This window comes from Lissotriton vulgaris, chromosome 2_1, assembly GCF_964263255.1.
Source record: "Lissotriton vulgaris chromosome 2_1, aLisVul1.2, whole genome shotgun sequence".
Classification (NCBI taxonomy): domain Eukaryota; kingdom Metazoa; phylum Chordata; class Amphibia; order Caudata; family Salamandridae; genus Lissotriton; species Lissotriton vulgaris.
The window spans coordinates 1759577323-1759597927 of NC_141687.1; the positions used below are offsets into that span (position 1 = coordinate 1759577323).

The following is a 20605-nucleotide window of genomic DNA, read 5'->3' on the forward strand; positions in this document are numbered from 1 at the left end:
TTAAGGCCTTTTGTGGTGACGACCACGGAGTAGTGGACTGTGTGTGATGTTACAAGTTTGGATGGGGACTGATGCTTCATTATTGGGTCCTGTTCTGGGGAGAGGGGTTGGGAAAGTTTTTTAGCGTGTTTCATGTTGGGGGTATTGCTGCCATGGTGTGGGGGTCCAACTGATGCGGCTGAATTGGAGGGGAAATAGCAGCAATGGGAACGTTACCTGATTTAAAAAGCCTTACATGGAATGTCCGCGGACTTCGTACGATGTCTCGGAGAAGCAAGGTGCACCCTTATTTGGTGAGACGTGGCGTCCAGATTGCACTATTGCAGGAGACCCATCTGACCAAACAGGAATGTACTGCATTGCAGAAGAGATGGCGTGGGCAGGTGTTTGGCACGACATATTCAGCGTTTGCCAGAGGGGTGCTGATCTGGGTGAGAGCGGGAGTCCCATCCAGGCCACGAATCAGCTAGCGGACCCTGAGGGTCGGTTTGTGGTAGTGGAGGGCAGGCTGCATGGTCGGGAGGTGGTACTGAGTAGCATTTATGCCCCTAATATAGACCAACCCCGTTTCTTTGACAAACTCTCCGGGTTACTGGCACACTTCCTGGCGGGCCCCATCATAGTGGGGGGGGGACTTCAATTCAATCGTTGATGTGACACGGGACAGATCCCACCTGCCGCTGGCCGACTCTCCAGTGCGGAGGCTGGCCGCGCACAGGAAAGATTGGCAAGAGAGGTGGGGCCTGGTGGATGTATGGAGGGAACAACACCCTGACCTTAGAGACTACTCTTTCTTCTCAGCATTGCATGCATTACATGTTAGAATAGATTCCATGCTGTGTAGTGGCCCCCTGGGACCACAATCCCTTACTGATGACGGTACAATGGCAGCAGGCGAGATCTGCGGTACCGACATGGAGATTGCGGCCTGACACATTAGAGGATCTGGTGTTCAGCGACACGGTCCAGCAGGGCATTGAGCAGTATTTTGAAGTGAACGAGGGCACAACTGCCACGCGATCGGTTGAATGGGATGCGATGAAGGTGGTGGTGAGAGGGGTGTGTATGGGCAGATTCTCGAATGCCAGAACGACTGTGGTGGCTGAGGGATCTAGAGCAGCGCAGGCCTGAGCGACCGGAACTACAGGGCAGGCTATTAGAAGCAAAAGAAGTAGTGGCGACTGAAACAGAGAGGCTAAGGTGCTATGATTACAAGTTATACCTCACCAAGGTGCATGGGGAAAGAGATAAGGTGGGTACTTTACTTGCTAAACTCGCTAACCCGGAACCTAGGGGTTGCCCGATCATGAGCATTAAAACAGGATCAGGGGAGGTGGTCTATTCCCAGACTGCGGTTTTGACTCGCTTTCAGTCATACTACACAACCCTATATGAGAGCCAGCTGGAGGTGGACAGTGCGGTGATAGGCGACTACCTGGACACTGTTCAGCTCCCGACGCTAGATGACGAGACGGCGAAGGATTTGGGCGGCCCCATAACACTATCGGAGATTCGGGTGGCCATTAAACAAATGGCTAGAAACAAGACGCCCGGAGTGGATGACCTACCGATTGCATTCTATGTGAAATTCATAGATGTATTGGCACCAAGGCTCTTAGTAGTGTATTCCGAGGCCCTGGCCTTGGGACGCCTCCCCCAATCAATGAGGGAAGCCTTAGTGGTGCCGCTTTTGAAACCAGGTAAAGAGGCCACAGACGTGACATCATATAGGCCCCTATCTATGCTGACGGTGGATTACAAGATCTTAAGCCGTATTCTGGCCACTAGATTACTACCACACATGACCACATTGATCCATGAAGACCAAGCGGGGTTCATTCCCACTAGGAATACATCCCTTAATATCCGCCGCCTGATCCGTATACTGGACAGCGCTTCAGACTCGGAGCATAGATCCGCAGTGTTATCGGTGGATATTGAGAAGGCCTTTGATAGCCTTGAATGGCAATATCTTGATAAGGTCCTGGAGAAGCTCGGCCTGGGAGGTGGCTTTGGCCGTTGGACGAAGGTCCTCTATGCTGATGCAACAGCCAGGGTGCGACTGGGACCAGTAATATCGCCCGACTACCCAGTGCGCAGAGGGACGAGACAGGGCTGTTCGCTATCCCCTCTCCTGTTCGCTCTAGCGATGGAACCACTGGCGGCACAGGCACGAACGGGTGTATTATATTCTGGAGTCCGGTGCAGTGAGGAAATCCACCATATCTCACTGTATGCGGATGACCTGTTGCTTTATTTGGAGGACACAGAAGGCGCCCTTAGAGGGGCGACAGAAATGCTCTCCCGGTTTGGCAGGCTATCAGGCCTCAAGGTGAACTGGACTAAAACCTGCATTTTCCCGTTGAAAGGGAATGTACCGTACCCTCCTCTTACGGTGGGCGTGGTTTGGGAAGGCTCCAGTTTCACCTACCTGGAGTCCGTGTTTACCACGAAGCTGCGGACCTGCTGGAAGGCAACATAGGCCGTTGCATACGAGCACTGCGGGGCTGCATGACTTTTTGGGCCTCTCTTCCTTTGTCAGTGCTGGGCCGTATAGCATTGTTAAAAATGGTGGCTCTGCCGCGGTTGCTCTATTATTTCCGCACCCTGCCGGTATGGATCCCTCAGCGGATTTTCAAAGACTTACGATCGATGGTCATTGCCTTCCTTTGGTGCCAGGGCAGGCGTAGAGTGGTGTTACATACCTTGCATAGACCTAAACTTGAGGGTGGGATGGCGGTCCCCGATTTTGAACTCTATTACCTGGCGGCTCAGCTCCAGATTTGAACGCAGAACATCGCGAGAGAATTTAAGGGCCCTGACCAGGTACGGGGGAGAGGCATTCAGAGGCACATCCTGTCCTACATTGTAATGCAGCAGAAGTTGGGATTGGGCGATCTCACAATTGAAGAGAAAACCCTCCGGATGTGTTGGCACAGGAGCCTGAGGAGGGGGTGGGCGGCTCGCCCATACGCCCCAGAGATCCCCATAGGAATGCTGACGGCGCTGCCACATGGAGGGGATTGGTCTCCGTTGGCGGAGTGGGAGGAACTTGGTCTGCAGGTGGTGGGAGATATATATGTTGACGGGGTGCTGGCTCCCTTTCGTGTACTACAGGACCAGTTTGGTCTTACGGATGGGAGCTACCTTTTGCATGCCCCAGTGGCAACAGCAATACAAAAACACTGGAGGGGGGGATTGGCGGAGCCGGACACGACCATGGCCTGCCAATACGTGGTGATGGCCGCGGGTACGGTCAAGGTGGTGACTTGTATCCACTCAAGAATGCTGAACGAGGGTCTTGAACCGCTAGCTGCGCTAAAGGGAAAATGGGAGGAAAGCATAGGCAAGCCCATACCAGACTCGGTTTGGGGCCATATTTGGAAGAGAACATGGAAGGGTTGCAGGAATGCCCGTTTCCAACAGATACACTTCTTTATACTGCATAGAGCATACTTGACACCAGGGAAAATCAGAAGGCACTTTCAGGTGCGGGATGCAGCGTGTCCGAGATGCTTGGCACCTGAAGCTGAGCTAGATCACATGCTGTGGAGCTGCCCGCAGTTAGGGACATATTGGGCTGAGGTGGGAGAGCTTTTGAATGCAGTCACTGAGAGAGAGATGGAATTTGATATGGCTGCGTGCATATTACTTTGGTTCCCACACACGACAAAGACTAAAATCACGAGCAAGTTTATTGACCTGGGACTCATGCTAGCACAAAGAGAGATCACTTGGCGCTGGAAATCCAGGGAGGGCCCGTCTGTTTGGAGATGGTCAAATGAGCTGCGGAAATGGTCCAGGTGTGAGAGTGAGATCAGAATGCGACAGGCCACGAGAACTGGCAACGAGAAGAGCTTAGAGTTTGCAAGGGCATGGGAGATGATTGTGCAGGATCTGAGCGACTATTTAACCAAGGACGAAGAGGAGGGACATCTAGAAAGGGAGGTTCCATGAGGCTTGGAAGGCCGAATGCTTGACCCCGATAGGCAGCGAGATCTCCTAATAGGACCCATAGATACCACCCACATCAGCGGCAGCAGGGGAGGGAGGGGTTGGGGGGGCGTTATTAGGTCACACCGCAGTAATAACAAGGGGAGGACATCCGATAGGGAGAGCTGCCTGGTCCCCCAGTGAGTGGGAAGGAGGGTGGCACGCATGTGTTGACGTGGAGTGGAAGATGTTAGATGCTACTGGACGGCTGTCCTTGAAGTGCACTGGCATAGACTTGACAGTGCGGGCACTGAGGGCTCGGTTATTGCATACACGAAGTGATTGAATGTTTGTGGCGGTGGGGAGGGGGGTTGGAGGGGGGAGTTTGATAGGTAACAAAAGCAGATACATAATTATGCTGTTGACCTGGCGTTCCTCTGAACAGCACATGGGGAACTCCTGATGGGACCTGTTGGTGCGCCGCCCAGCCTCCGGGATGTGGGCTGAACGGCTGTGTACTATTTCAAAACCGTACAGTGCCTTGTAATGCTAGAGATGGACCGGTCATCTGACCTTGAAGTTTTGTTTATAAATCTGCAATAAAAACAAATTTAAAAAATAAAAAAAAATGTAGTCGAATTGTATTTCTTTGTTTTTTAATCAAATCTGATTTTAATTGTTCTCTTGTTTTTACATGTGCTTTTATGTTTTTTTTTAATGAAATCGAATAAAGCTATCTTTGACTTGACTTGACTATTCTGACATTGGTGGTAAAAATGAAGAGAAACCCAATGATAATTCAGGAATGGTGTACACAAATGAAACAATTAGTTGGGGTAAAAGTGTATTTGAATGGGGATTTCAACTCAGAAAAAAAACTTTGGGAGCTATTTATGCAAATTATTATTAATTGATGGGCCCAAATTGTGTTGCAGTGAATTTACATGAGTAACTACACCTTTTCTTTGTCTTTTTCTGATGTAATGTTTGACCGATCTTTTTTTCTCCTGGCAATACAAACACAATCTTTCTAACATCACAAACCACTTACCAACCCATGAATGTAGTGCATTCAGAACGTATGTAATGAATGGCATGCATTATGGGCTTGTGGTCTGTATAATGTACAAAGTGTAGACCCCACAAGTAAGTTTTAAAATGCTTAATGATAAAATAACATGCAACAGCTTCGTTCTCCCCTACTGAGGAATTTTCTGAATGTGTCAAGATTTAGATGCTATTGCTCTTTCTATGACATTAACATTGTAGGTTAAGGTTGCACCAAGCCCTCTAGTGCTGGCATTAGTTATTAATATGGTATTTTTTCCTTCATTTAAATAACATAAAGTTGGTGCCCTGGAAGTTCCATTTAGGATTTTTACAATTGCCTTTTGTCAGTCCTGGTCCCACACATAATGAGTATCTTTTTAACGTGCATGCACTACTTTCAAAGTTCTGACCAAAATTAGAATAATATTCTGCAAGTCCTAAGAAAGATTTACATTCATCTTTGTTGCCTGGATCAGGAGTTAATCTGGGTATCACCGTAGCATCCATCCCCCATCTGACTGCTACCAAAATGTCCAAGTTAATCCACCTTTATAAATGATGTGGTATAGATATGCAACATCCCCACCCTTTCCTATCTCCTAGTACTGAGTTCTTTTTAGGTCTTGGCCTTCGCAACGCGCATGTGTTGCAAAGGAAAAAGACCTTTTCCCGTGGCTTAGGCTTTTCAGCCAGCCATGAATGGCAACACGTGCAAGTCAGGAGATACACTTGCAGGAGCGCACCACCATCTGGTCGCAATTATCGCTCTCGTGAGTGAATTGCGCCCGACCTTCCTCTCCCCCCCCCACCGCGCGAGGCACCAACATATGTTTGCGTCGGTGCGCTGCAGCAGGGAGTGTTCCGGCGATTGCTGAGCTAGTTGTTTCCATGGTAGTTCCTTCAATTGCAGGAACGTGTTTAATATTTACTTTCATTTCTTATTTTGCCCTATACTTAACTTTAGTGCTCCCGCACTACTGTTTACTGGCTTAGAATAATTGTAAATTCCCCGTGAGATTTCCAGTTGAGCTTCACCACGTGCAGTGCTCCCGATCACAACTTCCGCACATACAGCAGTCCAAGCACACACGCACTCGCAGCCCTCCCTGCACAAGAGGCGCGTTTCCAGCGCTCGGTAAGCTTGATTGTTTTCAGGAACCTGGAGCTTCACCACCACATGATGGCAGTCTGCCACCATGTAAAATCAGTAGGTGATATTTTCCTTTAATTTATATTTTCCATTATACACTGAGCCTCGACGGTGTCCGAAAGGCATCAGGGTAAGTTCTGTACCCTTGTTGTTTTCGAACAACGCATCTGAGTCCTTGGGGGGGGGGGGGGGGGGGGGGTAATGTCTGGGGGTCCTATACCAATAGTTGTTTTATTGATCCCATTTTTCCTGCGTTTGTTATATTCACCCATTGCTTGGGTCGTCCTCCCCAGAGACGCAGCGCCTCACCATACACTGATCCTGTATGGTGTTACTTTTGTACTGGGTGAGTTTCCTCCCACACATATGCCTGTTTTGGCTTGAGGTTTATTGAATCGTGCCCCAATTATTTATCCATTCACCTTCCTTCTGGAGCCATCACTATGAACCATAATGTTCTGTGAGCCAACAGATTTGAGCCTAGATTTCACCCGCCATCAGGCACCCCTTGTAAATAGGGTGACCAACTGGAATGGGTGCAAATTCAGGACAGTGAGTGTCAAAAGTTACAACTCTCTACGACAGCGTCAGTGATATAAATACTTGCATATTTTCAAAGTGATGCTTTGCAAGTGAATTCAGCTTTCCGTGCGGAACTTTATTTATTACCGTCAGTGTTGAGCGCTGCAAATGACTGATCATGACACAGTATGTATCATGGATGTATCATGGATGTATCAGGGGGGACAGCATTATCTCTAGAGACTAAGAGATAAAGTGTGGAAGATCGAGGCCCCTTTAATGAGATAGATCAGAACTAACAATGATACCTCAAAGCCTAATACCAACACCTCACTTAAACAGTAATCAGCCAACAGCCAACAGCCGGCCAAACATTAACCACCATCCATTATATACCTCACATGCACCATGAATCTTACAGTTGTCACTCTAGCAGTCTTAACCTCTCAGACCTTCCCTAGTAGCACTCATCTACTCATGGCTTGCCCCCTTAAACTTCTCTACAGTTCCCCATTCTGTCCTTCTCAGAGCACCACGGCTGAAGACTACTTTACTCCTGCATCCCCACATGTAGACGCGTCCATTCTTCTCCTCCACGCAACCAACCCGCATTCATGTTACCTGCCTCACCCCAGCTTCCGTACCCACCACCTATCCCGTAATAGCGCTCTGAATTGTAGCCATGTGGTATCTCCCCAGCAGTCTCACCAGGACACCCCTCTGTTCATATAAATACTATTTATTTCCTGGAAAAGACCAAATGACTCTGCCTTCTCAGAGCAACCATATTCCTGAAATGTTATTATCTCACTATGCTTGAGCCGTTAAAGACACCCCATAGCAAAACCGCCCCCCAATTCAACGTCTTCCTTGCTCCAAATTCGCCTCAGTGCCAACTATGTCTGTACTGGGCCGACTCACTGACACTTGATCTCCTTCAACTCCCATCGGTTTATGCAGCATGACCCCATCATCTGCACTGGGCACCCTCTCCCCTGATGAGGGTTCGCTAATATAGGTAGGAGTTGCCCCAGGGCATCCCTCACTTCCCCAACCACTCCACCGATATCCTTTCCAAACATTCCTTTTCTTGGTGTTTTGCCACCCGCTTCACAAAGGATCCCAGCATGTCAAGACACATGTTCCTGGCAGAGCTTGTCCCCACGTTCAAACTGCATGGCATGAAATTATGAGAAGTAGAAGTAATGGAAGGAGAATAGTAGAAGGGAGGGGTTAAAGCTTAGAAGTATCATTAGGCTTCATTCTGGACACATAGCTATTGCTACGGTCTACCCCCATCCCCAAAGGTTCTTAATCTGGCCATCTGGAAAGCCAATGCTGTTTTTCTCCACCCCAGCCACAATTCTGAACAAGCATTGGAATTGCCAACAGGTATCGCTTTTGGGACCTTATGAGTGTTTAGCCATGCAACAGTTGATGTTGTTGCACCAAGGATATTATGCTGGATAACTGAACACTTATAAGGTCCCAATAGCGAGACCTATTGGCTATGCCAATGCTTGTTTATACTTGGAGTGCTTTTTGCTCAAACGTTCTTTGATTTTTTCCTGGTCAAATTTGTGTCCTTTTTTCCAACATGTTGAGCATTGTAAAAGTTCGTAGGCTTTTTTGAGAAGAAATTGGTAAAAGTGCAGGGCATGAAAACATACATCTTTATATTCTAATGATAACATCAACAAATGGTTTGCTATGCTAAGATCATCATATTACCATCTTTCAGTAACAAGCAGAGTTGTCAAAAAATACCTCACATTTTTCTACCTCTGATTTTGCAATTTTCCAAGTAATAGTTGATTTTCCCTATTTTTGTGGTTTCTACTTACTTACAGTTTGTGGTGGAAACTGATGTGAACCTAGAAAGCTGTCCACTTCTCAAAAGTAGTTACAATTATTAATTCAGTAAGAGGTAATTATGGTAGATTTGACATGTTTGTCCTAAAGAATCTAATTGTTAACATAAAATAATTATGCAAATAAGTTTGGAAAATAGTAATAGGCGACAATCTTTTCATCTGTAATTTTTGCTCAATGGCCGATTTACAAATGCAACATACTGTTATGTCCGTCAGACCCCACTGGTTGCAGCAATCCATAACGTTTGTGCAAAACCAGGCAATACCTAGATCCACTAATTGAATTGAAACCCATAATTGTATTTCATTGTTTACAGACCATGCACCAATTTGTAAGGTAAAATGTAATGAATGAAAATGTGAATGAAGGAAACCAAATAATTTTCTATGTGTGCCCTGCCTAGATAAGGAGTTTAAGAATGGTGGTTATCTGTAAAACACTGAAATTGAGGTTACCCATACTTTTATGTAATTCAAGGAGCACTTTGCAAAATGTGTTCTTTTTTGCATCCATAATTACATTTAGAAGCTTAAAATGGAGAGAAAGTCAATTGATAATAACAAAGGTTTAGCCATCACCCAGGGTTACCTACCAAACTCAGACATATCTGTAAAATAGACACCAGGGAAGTTCTGGGTGCTGTGACTTGCATGGCTCCCACAATATTTTCTTACCAAGAATGCCCTCAAATCTTAGTTAAAATCACAAATTTTCATCATATTCCTTAAAGCAAAGGTTTCAGAATCTGCAAGGATCCAAAATCTTTTTTTTATAATCTAGCTTTCCCATACTTCTCCTGCTAAAAACAGCACAAAACTTGTGTTATTGGGTGTTCTGCCTGTGACACAATACAACCCAACACCCAACATGGAGACATCAAGTTTTTGCATGAAAATTTACTTATTTGGCTATGTAAGTAGCTGTGGTCTTTAGGCCCAGGCTGTGCTACCACCCAGGGAAGCTGACTAAACCCAGCCGCACAACTGGGTGATTGTTCTTATAGCTCAGGTATAGTTAGTGTACATTGGTGGTAAGGAGTTGAGGAGTTTTATCTCTCAGGGAAGGGTTTTGTAGGGGTGTAGGAAGGAGTTAAAGGATGGGTAGTGTATTGGCTAGTAAGAACTTATAGAGCTTGGAGATGGGTAGTGTATGGGGGAATAAAGATGTTTTTAGGGCTCAGTGGTAGGTAGCTTATAAGAGTAAGAAGGTGTTTTTAGGGCTGAGAGGTGTGCAGTGTATAGTGTTCACATAGCTGTTCCTTTTCTGTTATTTGATAATTTCTGCGTTTAGTGATTTCAAGTTGAGTATGTTTTTGCATGCCTCACATAACAAATTTACACCCCATTCACGAGGCAGAATGGGTTGGGTTATTGTGTATTACTAACAACTCAGTTTAACTTCTTTGTAAGTCTCTCGACCTACTATACTGGAATGCTTTGGGTTTTTATAATTTCTTCCCTGTAAGACAGCTTGGGGTTGAGCATCTGCTGCAGAGATCTACAATCTAAGTTATTGAGTAATAAAACCAATAATTCCAATTATGTTTTAATTATCACAAATAACTTCAATTTTGACTAGACAGACGCAATTTGGTGAACAATGTTTTTCTTTCCTTTCATAGGTACATTTACACACTCGCTGCAATGCCTGGAATACACTGTGACGCAGCAGATTTTTGCCCATCGATCCCATGTTCACTTGATTGCCTTCGCTATCTCCATAACGAGATCGGGTGCCTCAAGCCAGCCAATCACAGTGAGTCTGCAGACGTCATTCAAACCAGAGAGCCCAGATTTGAACCTGCAACGAGGACCTGATTTTCAGGGAGCTGAGTGAGTATACTTGTTGGGACATCTTAATGGTAGTGAATGGTCTATTGCTTTACATTCCATTGGATTAGCTGTGGCTCATTCTGGTGCCCTACTAAACCTTTCTGTGTGGCTGGTTAAGTCATGCTTGAAAGTGATATGATTTTTGGATTACTCTGAGGTTTTACTTAAAGTCTTTGAGCCAAAAAGGTCAACATTTTCCATCTACATGTGTAGTATGCAGGGCGGCATATCGTGAAGCGGATGTATCAACCGCATATGGACTGTTTTGTCAGTAAAGGTCACATTATACAGTGTACTCAATACTAAGAATATTACTGCTGATTTGTTATCAGAGACTCAACCTAACTTTCATGGTGGTTGAAGGGTCAAATTACTTGGTCCTGATGTGACTGAAACGTTGACAAACCCTCACCTTGATTTTTGTTGAACAAACTCTAGTAGGAGGAACTGTGATGCATTTCTCAGCACCGCCATTTTCATAACAAAGAATACTATTTAAGACCAGTGAATTGTACAGTGTCTTCATGTATATGTACTTGAATATGTATTGTTTCACATGTAAGCACTGTGCCGTCTGCACTACGTTCTGCTTTGACTGCATATGAATTGACACAATATATATTCTCTAATATAATTGACAGAAAAAGCAGAAGTTGCTAATTTAAATTCCCCTGAATCATGTAGTGGTCTCCCACCTTGAATGAGTCCCACGGGACTGCAGTGTGTTTCCCATTTTCTAATGAGCATATAAGAATCCGCTGTTGCTGCCTGACCCCTCTCCCCCCAGTGTGCAATCCCTTAGTAAAGGGCTGCCGGTGGGCCTGCGGTGTGTAGAAGAATGCAGATATATCACTGAAACATTGGTGACTAGAAGCAAATTTAGCATACGTCCAATATTAAATATTAACCAATGAATGTGGATTTTATGAGTTCTGATTAGTTAAAAAACACATCCTTATTGAATAAAAGTAAACCTTTCAGCAATTGGTAAGAAAGAGTCCGCAAATGGGAGTGGTGGGGAAAAACCGACTATCGTGGTACCAGAAGTTAGACAAACGCAGAGAGGAAGGAGCACAATACCTCCACCCAGGTGCATTGTGGTACCTGCAGTGAATGATAACACTCACTTTAAGTGAAAATCATTAGTATTCACCATTCCTGGCACAACCAGTGCTGTGTATCCATAGATATGTGTTTTAGGGTATTTGTGCTTCTTTAGTAGAGAGTAACATCTTAAATTTGCCGGTGCTGGCATCTCTGTAACTGTTGTTCATTAGCTCTTCAACATACAACTGCAGCACACTCTCTCTACAACTGTAGTGTAGTATCTCTTCCCCTACAGCTACAGTGAAATCTCTCTCCAACTGTAGTGTAATATCTTTTCAATGTATAGCTGCAGTGGAGTCTGTCTACAACTTTAGTGCACAATCTCTTCAATGTAAATTTAGAGTGCAGTCTCTCTATAACGGGTGTGCAGTATCTCTTCAACATTCAACTGCAGTGCAATCTTTCTACATCCGCAGTAAAATATCCCTTCAACATTCAACTGCAGTAGTCTCTTTACACAGTGCAGCTGTAGTGCATTCTCTGTGCAGCATACAACCCCAGTGTGACCTCTCTATGCAGTACAACTAACTCTACTGCTATCTCGTATCAGTAGCACGGCTGTACATCTGCAGTGTGATATCTCTATGTTGTACAGCTGTAGTGCTGTCTCTACAGAGTACATCTCTAGTGTGATGTCTCTGCACAGTGAAAGCAGTGCCCTTGTTGTGACCTGCCCTGATTGCAGTCCCATTCCTCTTTGGTCATCTGTGTGATTACTCCTGCCACACCTGAGCACTCTGCTCCAATATCCTCTTGCCCACGGGGCAGTTCATGAAGTACCACCCACCAGATCACTTTCTTCTAAGACTACCACCAAGCATGTAACCGAGCTCAGAGCTCTAAAATGGGCTGGGAGAGTTGTATATCATGGAGCGCATTACCTAGGGAGGTACTACTGGTCTACTGCGCACGGTCTTGTTTTATTACGTGTGAATTTCAGACTGAAGCTCGTTTTTAGCTAGAGTAGGGATATTCAGTTGTGTCAGAAAAGTCTTTAGGTGGAATTCTTTTCTTTCACAGGGCCGCTTCTTCTTTTTTCCACTTTATTGATTATTTGTGCAAATTTTTTATATATCTATGTATCTAACTAGTTATCTACCTATGTATGTATTTATGTACACACACATATATCATCCCAGGTGCCTCTGATCATAAGGTCGCGACTCCGCACAGGAGCGGTTAACAAACCCTTTTAATCACGCAGCTGTATATCAAAGCTGGTTTTTTTAAACAATTCACAACACGTTTCAAAGCAACATGCTTCTTCTTCATGGAATTTTGGTCTTAAATCTTATGATCAATTTCGATTCCAATCTCTGTAATCTCAATGTCCGATTGCCCCCTCTCTCATTTGCCGGTATCGTGGCCATTCCAAAGTAACTCATATTTTGCCACGTCTTCCCTGGATGTGTTACCATGTGTTTGGACATTGCATAAGTTAGATCTTTGTTTTAGATTGCCCTTGTGTGTTCTAATATTCTTTTCTTTAAAGGGCAAATTGTACTGCCAATGTATCTTTTGCCACATTGGCATTCCAAACAATAGACCACATATGTGGTGTTGCAGGTGATGGTATCTTCGATGTTAAACATCTTTCCTTGTGGATCCGCAATGCTTCTCAGATTTTTGCCAATTTTGCATGCCTTGCACTGGCTACATTTGCTAAAGCCTTTTTGTAGTCCTTGAAACCATGTCTCTGGGCGTTTGTTGATGAAGTGGCTATTGACCAATTTATCCGACAGAGATGGAGCTTTTCTATATGAGATTTGTGGCCACTTGCCTAGTTGCTTGCCAATGTCGGGCCCTTCATTAGAATGTTCCAGTATTTTTTCAAAGAGTTGCATATCATTGGACTTTCCTTACCATTCTTATAGGTTCTTTTGTTTGATTTTCAATTTTTTGACCTTTTCTTCTTACGAGGGTGTCAGACCTCTTTTTTGCTCTTGCTTTAATTTCTCCTCGTCTGACATCATTATATTGATACCCTCTTTTTAGGAATCAACTTTTTGTGTCATTGAACTTGAGGTTCATTTCTTTTTCATTGGGGCAGTTTCTTTTCATCCTGATGAGTTCACCATAAGGGATGTTTTTCTTCACACTATTTGGATGGAAACTTCTTCCATGTAGTATGCTGTTGGTCGCTGTACTCTTTCTATGTACTGTAGTCTCGATTTTATTTGCTTCCACATAGACTTTAGTTTCGAGAAAAACTATTTCCTTTGAGCTTATGCTGTGGGTGAATTTAAGTCCAATGTCGTTATCATTTAGGATGTTAAGATAAATTCGAAATTCTTCCTCCGTTCCATTCCATAGAAGGAAAAGATCGTCAATAAAACCTAACCAAAGAACTACTTTGGCCATGTGACGGTCGTTTTCCTCTCTCCAAGCTATGGTCCTCTCCCACCACAAGATTACTAGATTCGCATAGCTTGGAGAGAAGGAAACTCCCATGGCATTCTCACACCTTTGCGAAAAAATCTCCCTATTAAATAGGAACACATTGTTTCTGAGACACATCTCAATCATATCCAGAATCATGGTGCAATATTTCAATTGTGCGACTGGCTTTTGTTTTAAGAAATATGTAATCGCCTTTAGTCCTACATCATGATTGATTGAGGTGTATAATGACACCACATCAATTGTTATTAGCATGTTGTTTTTCTGCCATTGGGTGTTCATCAAGATTCGTAGAAAGTCTCCTGTGTCTTTTATATATGACGTTAGGGTTGGTACTATGGGCGCTAAGATATTGTCTACAAAAATTGAGGCATTCTGATATGAGTCGCAGCTGGAAATGATCGGTCTTCCGGGGGGTTTGATTAATGTTTTATGCACCTTCAGAAGAAAGTATATGGTAGGCATCACAAGTGTGTCATTTTGCAAGAATTGTCTCTCCTGTTCGGTCAACAATCCTTGATCCTCCATTTTTTAAGTTTTGCATTGAGATCTTCGGTCAGACTGTTCAAGGGGTTTTTCTTTAATCTTTGATAATTATTCACGTCATTCAATTGTCTCATTGCTTCCGCTATATAGGCTGTCTTATCTTGAATTACTATATTTTCCCCTTTATCAGCGGGTTTTACTTCTATAGTTGTAATTTTCATCAATGAGTCCAGTGCTTTTCTCTCCTGTTGACTCAGATTTTCCTTTATTTGTCCATGTTTTATATTGGTGTTCTTCTCCAAATCCGCTGAGACCACATCATAACATGTATCCAATCGATTTCCCGAATAAAGTATAGGGCAAAACTTTGATTTATCTTTAAACTTCGTACTGGGATGTTCATTTGTCCTCACTTCCATTTCTCGTAAAATTTGTGAGTCTGGTACATTTTCATCTTCCACTTCATTTGCCAGTCCATTAGCTGTTCTTAAACTCTCAATTTCTTGAATAGTTATTTCCTGTGTGATGGTGCTATGAGGATTTTCTCCCCCTGTTTGTGCTGTTTGTCTTTCATGTTTACTGAAGTATTTTGCCAGTTTTAGTTTGCGAACATACTTGTACAAATCTATTTTTGTCTCTACTAAATCAAAGTGTCTTTCCGAGCTCTCCTCCGCTCGTATTAGGACATGCTTCGACAGATTTATAATCAAGTAAGGTTCTTTATCATTCTCTCCCTCTATTTCTTCGTTGTTTGATTGCGGAGAGGATAACTTATTTTTTCTGTTGTGGCTCCTTCTTGTTTTTCTTCTTTTCTTTGTAGTTGTCTTGGTTCTCCACCCCTTCCTCGGTTCATACCTCTTCCTCTTGGAGTTTGTTGGTCTAAATATACCAATTGCCAATTGCCAAATACCAATTGCATTTCCTCTAAAAAAGAAGGACGTTGGTCGATGCTTTGTTGTCCTTCCCTTCGCTAAAATCTGTATCCGATTCACTTTCCGTTATATTCAATGTTGCCAATGGTTGTTTTTTACTTCCCTTTATTTGTTGTTTCAATATTTCAAATCGTTTTGCGAAGGTCAGAATGGTTCCACTCTCATAATCGTGCTCATCTCTACGGAATTTACGCTCTTTGCGCTCTGCCACTTCATTTTCATATTTTTCCAAGTTACATTCCATTTCTTTTCTGAAATATTTGGTGTTCTCCTCTTGATTTATGGATAGGATTTTTGCTTCCAATTCAGTAATTTCTTTGTGTAACTCTACCACGTCAATTTTGCCGTATTTTACTATTATCCGGAGCATATTCTGTGAGCATTGCATATTATTCTGGCCCCATTCTTCCAGCATCTCAGGGCGGGTGTCTGGATGATTAGGTAATGTGAAAATTCGGAGTCCCCTTGGTACACTCTCACATTCGATATATTTTTCAACGGTCAGAATTTCCCAGCTTTTTGTTATTTCCCTCTTTAGTTTCCTTTCTAATTGTACAAACATTTGTTTAAGAGTTAAATTCTCTGTTTCATTTCCTTTATCTACATTCCTCCCTTTCTGGAACATACGTTCTGCTCTTTCTGAGCATTTCATCGCTCTTTCCTCCATGTCTTAAATTATTTGTGTTTGTGGCATTCACTTATTCCAAATTATATTTAATTGCCAATTTCAGGACTATCATGAAAGGGGGGGTTTGTTATGGCTCACTGCTTTTGATTATCTTCTCGTCTCGAGTATCTGTGTAGTCAATAACTTGTATCCCGCTGCGTTTAATCACTTTCTGACTCGCTGCGACCCCCATTGCTCCGCTCATGAAATGATAGGCGTTTTCCGCACTCACCTCCGTTTTGTGATGATGGTCCACGGTGACGCTGTTTGCTTTTACTCCATCCTCGTGGATGAGCTGGCCTCTGGGTTTGTTTACCGTCTCTACTGTTTGGAATCTTCTCTCCCTCAGACGGCTCCTCGATCCTCATGTAAGAATATTAGAACACACAAGAGCAATCCAAAACAAAGATCTAAATATGCAATGTCCAAACACATATTAACACATCCAGGGAAGACGTGGCAAAATATGAGTTACTTTGGAATGGCCACGATACCGGCAAATGAGAGAGGGGGCAATCGGACATTGAGATTACGGAGATTGGAATCGAAATTGATCATAAGATTTAAGACCAAAATTCCAACAGGATTGAACGGGGACGATGAGATGTATGTATCTCTAAAATGGAGAAAAATGATTGAATAGAAAACCTACGAAATTCTTATATGGATCAGAAAAAAACAGATCAAGAATCAAAAAAGTCGAAATAATTGAAAAATCAGACCAGTTCAGACTAATAAGACACTGAGCCTGAATAACAAACAACAACAAGAATTAAATAGATCGTGGATGATCGGAAGCAACATTGTTTCCTATCCTCAAATGTAAAAGGAACTGAACCGTGGAGTCACTGTGACTATCAAGTAGAAGAAAGATGGAAAAGCAATATTATATCAACATATTTGTACTATACTCAATATGTGATAAAACTGGTCGTGACAAAGATCCCAAAGAAACATGAATATGTGGCACCATGATTCAAATAAAGACAATCTTGTTTTTAATGTATGAAATAAGAACAAAAAGGGGGAAAAAGTGACTCTAGCACAGATATAAAATCACATTTGCACAATTGGGGTGTTATATATATTTTACAAACTACCTTTCCCACAATGCATCCTGAAACAGAAAAGGGACTGATGATATCTTACACCGTGATCAAGCCCAGAAGGGTGAAACACGTTGGTGAAGGGGGAGAATGGCACTGCTACAAACGAAATAAATCGTTAATCTGAGATCTGTGAAAGTGTGCGTGTTATTTTTGGGGTCTTGGTGAAGGATATATATATACATATATATGTATATATATATATATATATATATATATATATATATATATATATATATATATATATATATATATATATATATATATATATATATAATGCACTCCTCCGTTTTTGGCGAAAGAAATGGGCGCACACTCACTGCCTTCCACAATTAATTTATTCACAGCTTTTGCACAGCTTGGAAACAACAAAGATCAACGCGTTTCAGTGCTCCTGGCACCTTGCTCACGATCACTTGTTTTCATTTTTTTACTTCTTTTAAAGTAGCCAATGACATGGATGTTACATATATATACACGAGTGAAATGTCACCCTAACTATAACATCCCTGTAACCTTTGGCTTATATATATATCATTCCGGTAACCTTTGGCGTATATATACCTTTGTGTGCTCGAGTGTATGATTTTCCTTTGGACAATGCAAACACACATTGTGTGGTTTGTTAATCAGTACCTAAGGTGACTAGGTACATATATATATGTATATATATAGCTCAGCTAACTATAACTCGCACCCCTGCAATGCACTGCTTATGACCTCACATATTACATCCCTCATGACATTGGTCAGTGACATCACTCATGACACCTCAAATGACATCACTCATGACAGAATTGATGACATCATCCTTAGAATCCATAGAATCTCTGACGCACCCAATCATACCCTAATGTAACCTTTCATTCACCGCCTCCAACTTCCACACTAGCATTCTCAAATCCATCAGCACACCCATACCAGTACTTAGACACCCACTCATTGATTCATTGGACTACACAAACATCTACTCTGCAACCCATACAGCTAAACATACACCAACCCACTCATTAATACAGCCAGTGATATATCCACTCATACACCTAAACAGCGACTTGCATACTGTCAGTCATTGAGCTACTCTCACACCTACTCGCAAAACCATAAAGTCAATCACATGGCCACTTACTCACCTTTAAAGTTATACACACACCCATTCACTTATTCATACAGATACTTGTGGCAGGGCATGTGACTTCTACCAATGGTCCGGCTGCAGGACTTAGCCTATGGAACCTTATGGTATCTCCAAGCTGGGTGACGTCTGGAATGGCTTACAGATGAAATCATTTATGGAGCTTCAGACTGACATTGCACTTCATAAGACCCAATTCTTTAAATGTTAGCAATTACGCCATGCCTTAACAGTTTACCAGTTGGCTCTGGTTATTCTGCCGGATTATAATCCAGTGGAAACTAAAGTTATCCTTAGTCACTGAAGCACCATCTTGACCCTATATAGATCCCTATTAATCAACTCACAAAACCACTTCTTTGCTTTGAAAGAGAAGTGGGAGTCTGGGTGGGCCCCCTGGACAAGAATGACTGGAAAGATGCCAAGGATGGCACAGAAGGAATTGGCCAGAGGGCCCATTTGGGTCAGCCGATGTTGCTTGATGCGGTAGTGAGGAGGTTATTTAGAGAAGATAAATAGTTCTGAGCACAGAGTGATTGGTGTAAGGAGGATAGATGACCTTACTTGCCTATGTGCTGTGTAGTAGTATTTCTTGCAGGCTTTCCTTACCTTGACCTAACATGCCCAAACAGGCAGTCCTCTCAACCTGACACCCTTTTACCTGGATGCCCAGGCTGTGTGCTCTAAGGTTCTGGGTTAAATATGGAAATTCTCAAGCAGTCACAGGACCAGGACCCAATCTGAACCCTGCGTGCCACTGACTGGGCATGGTATCCTAAGGGCCAAACTAAGCCCAAAGACACAAGCTTGTCTAGTGGAGCCCTCTTGCTTCAAAAAGCCTAGTTGACTTGGTGGCAGACCTGGGGAAAAAAGTGAGGAGCAAAACAAAAGGATTACACATTGGAGCGGATTACTATGCAGGTTGGAGTTGCCCCCGACCGTCGCGGTCTCAGGACCGACTGACCGCCGGTCAACAGTTCCGACAGCATGATTACGATGCAACCAAAAACTGTTCTGTCACATACTCCCATTTCTCTATGGGAGCTTATGTTACAGTCGTACACTGGCCGTAACACAAGGTCCCATAGAGAAATGGGGGTGTGTGGAAAACACAGTAAAATACCATTGGGCGGCACTCTATGCTAAGCACAGATTTTTAGTTTGTGTTTTTAAACCACACCCTTATTTACATCGGCCACGCCCCTTTGAGAGACCCCCTAGTTTTTTTCATCCACCTTAAAGCCCCGAGTATAGGATAAGTAGTAATTGTATTATTGTTCTGCCATATTGTTTAGAGAAAGGTCTCTAGAACATTTTCTGTTTAAAGTTTTATATGTCATACAACAAACATTAGTGACTTGGCCTGAGAGACTGTACATGTATAAGAAGTCATGGGCTGTAGTAAAGAGCACAGTGTCAATAGGTAAACAATATTACCTATTGTAATATTATAATATTATAATATTAAAATATATTCACATGGTGCTGTTGTGCTAAGTAGCTAGTCACCTTAGGTTCTGATTAACAAACCACACAATGTGTGTTTGCACTGTCCAAAGGAAAATCATGCACTCGAGCACACAAAAGTTCAATCTTTGGAAGTTCAACTTGTTTCAAGTGACAGGCCATTGATAAAGAATAAATCCAGTCCACTGAAGTTTAACTCTTCTTTACTTCAAAGTCAGGATTACAGACCGAGAGATCCAAAACACCACAGGCAACGCGTGTTTCGTTCTCCTGGAACACAGCGTTTCTATGGCTGAGGTTAGCGGATATGAGCGGACTTATCAAGGTCAAACCCACATACTTTTCCCTGACTATAAAGGAATAGATAGGTGTTTGGGACTACCCAGTAATACTGTTTATGACTGGGATATTTTGGAAAAGGTTTATCATACAGGCTAAAAAGGTACGTAATGTAACGGAAGCTGTGAGGAGACTTCAATACTCAGTTACTCTATGCTGTTTATCCTTGAAAAAGTCCAGGAGGCTGAAACCTGTGTTGGCTGCAGGGTTTTGTATCTCTCTGTCTGTAATCCTGACCTTGAAGTAAAGGAAGAGTTAAATTTCAGTGGACTGGAGTTATTCTTTATCAATGGCCTATCATTTGAAACAAGTTGGACTTCCTATGATTGAACTTTTGTGTGCTTGAGCCCATGATTTTCCTTTGGAAAGTTTTATATGTGTAATACTGTATAATGCTTATGCTTGAGAATAAAACTAAACCTGCTCTGTCATTAACTGTAATTTAAGTTTCTGTTAAAAGAGGTCTGACACATTCACGATTTTTGTAATTGAACACTTGGGGCCCGATGTAGGTAAAAGGGATTTTCCGATTTCAAAATACCGAGGCGGGCCGAATCGGTATTCTGAAATCGGAAAACGAGATGTAGGAAAAAAACTGCGAAAT

At 43.0% G+C, this 20605-nt stretch overlaps 1 protein-coding gene across 1 annotated transcript in view; it reads left to right on the forward strand.

Moving 5' to 3' along the window:
- Positions 1–20605, forward strand: part of PGGHG (protein-glucosylgalactosylhydroxylysine glucosidase) — a 328346-nt gene that overhangs the window by 85957 nt on the left and 221784 nt on the right. Inside the window, exon 3 of the mRNA XM_086957811.1 lies at positions 10152–10362. Coding sequence (XP_086813937.1) covers positions 10152–10362 — 211 coding nt within the window. The remainder of the gene's footprint in view (positions 1–10151; positions 10363–20605) is intronic.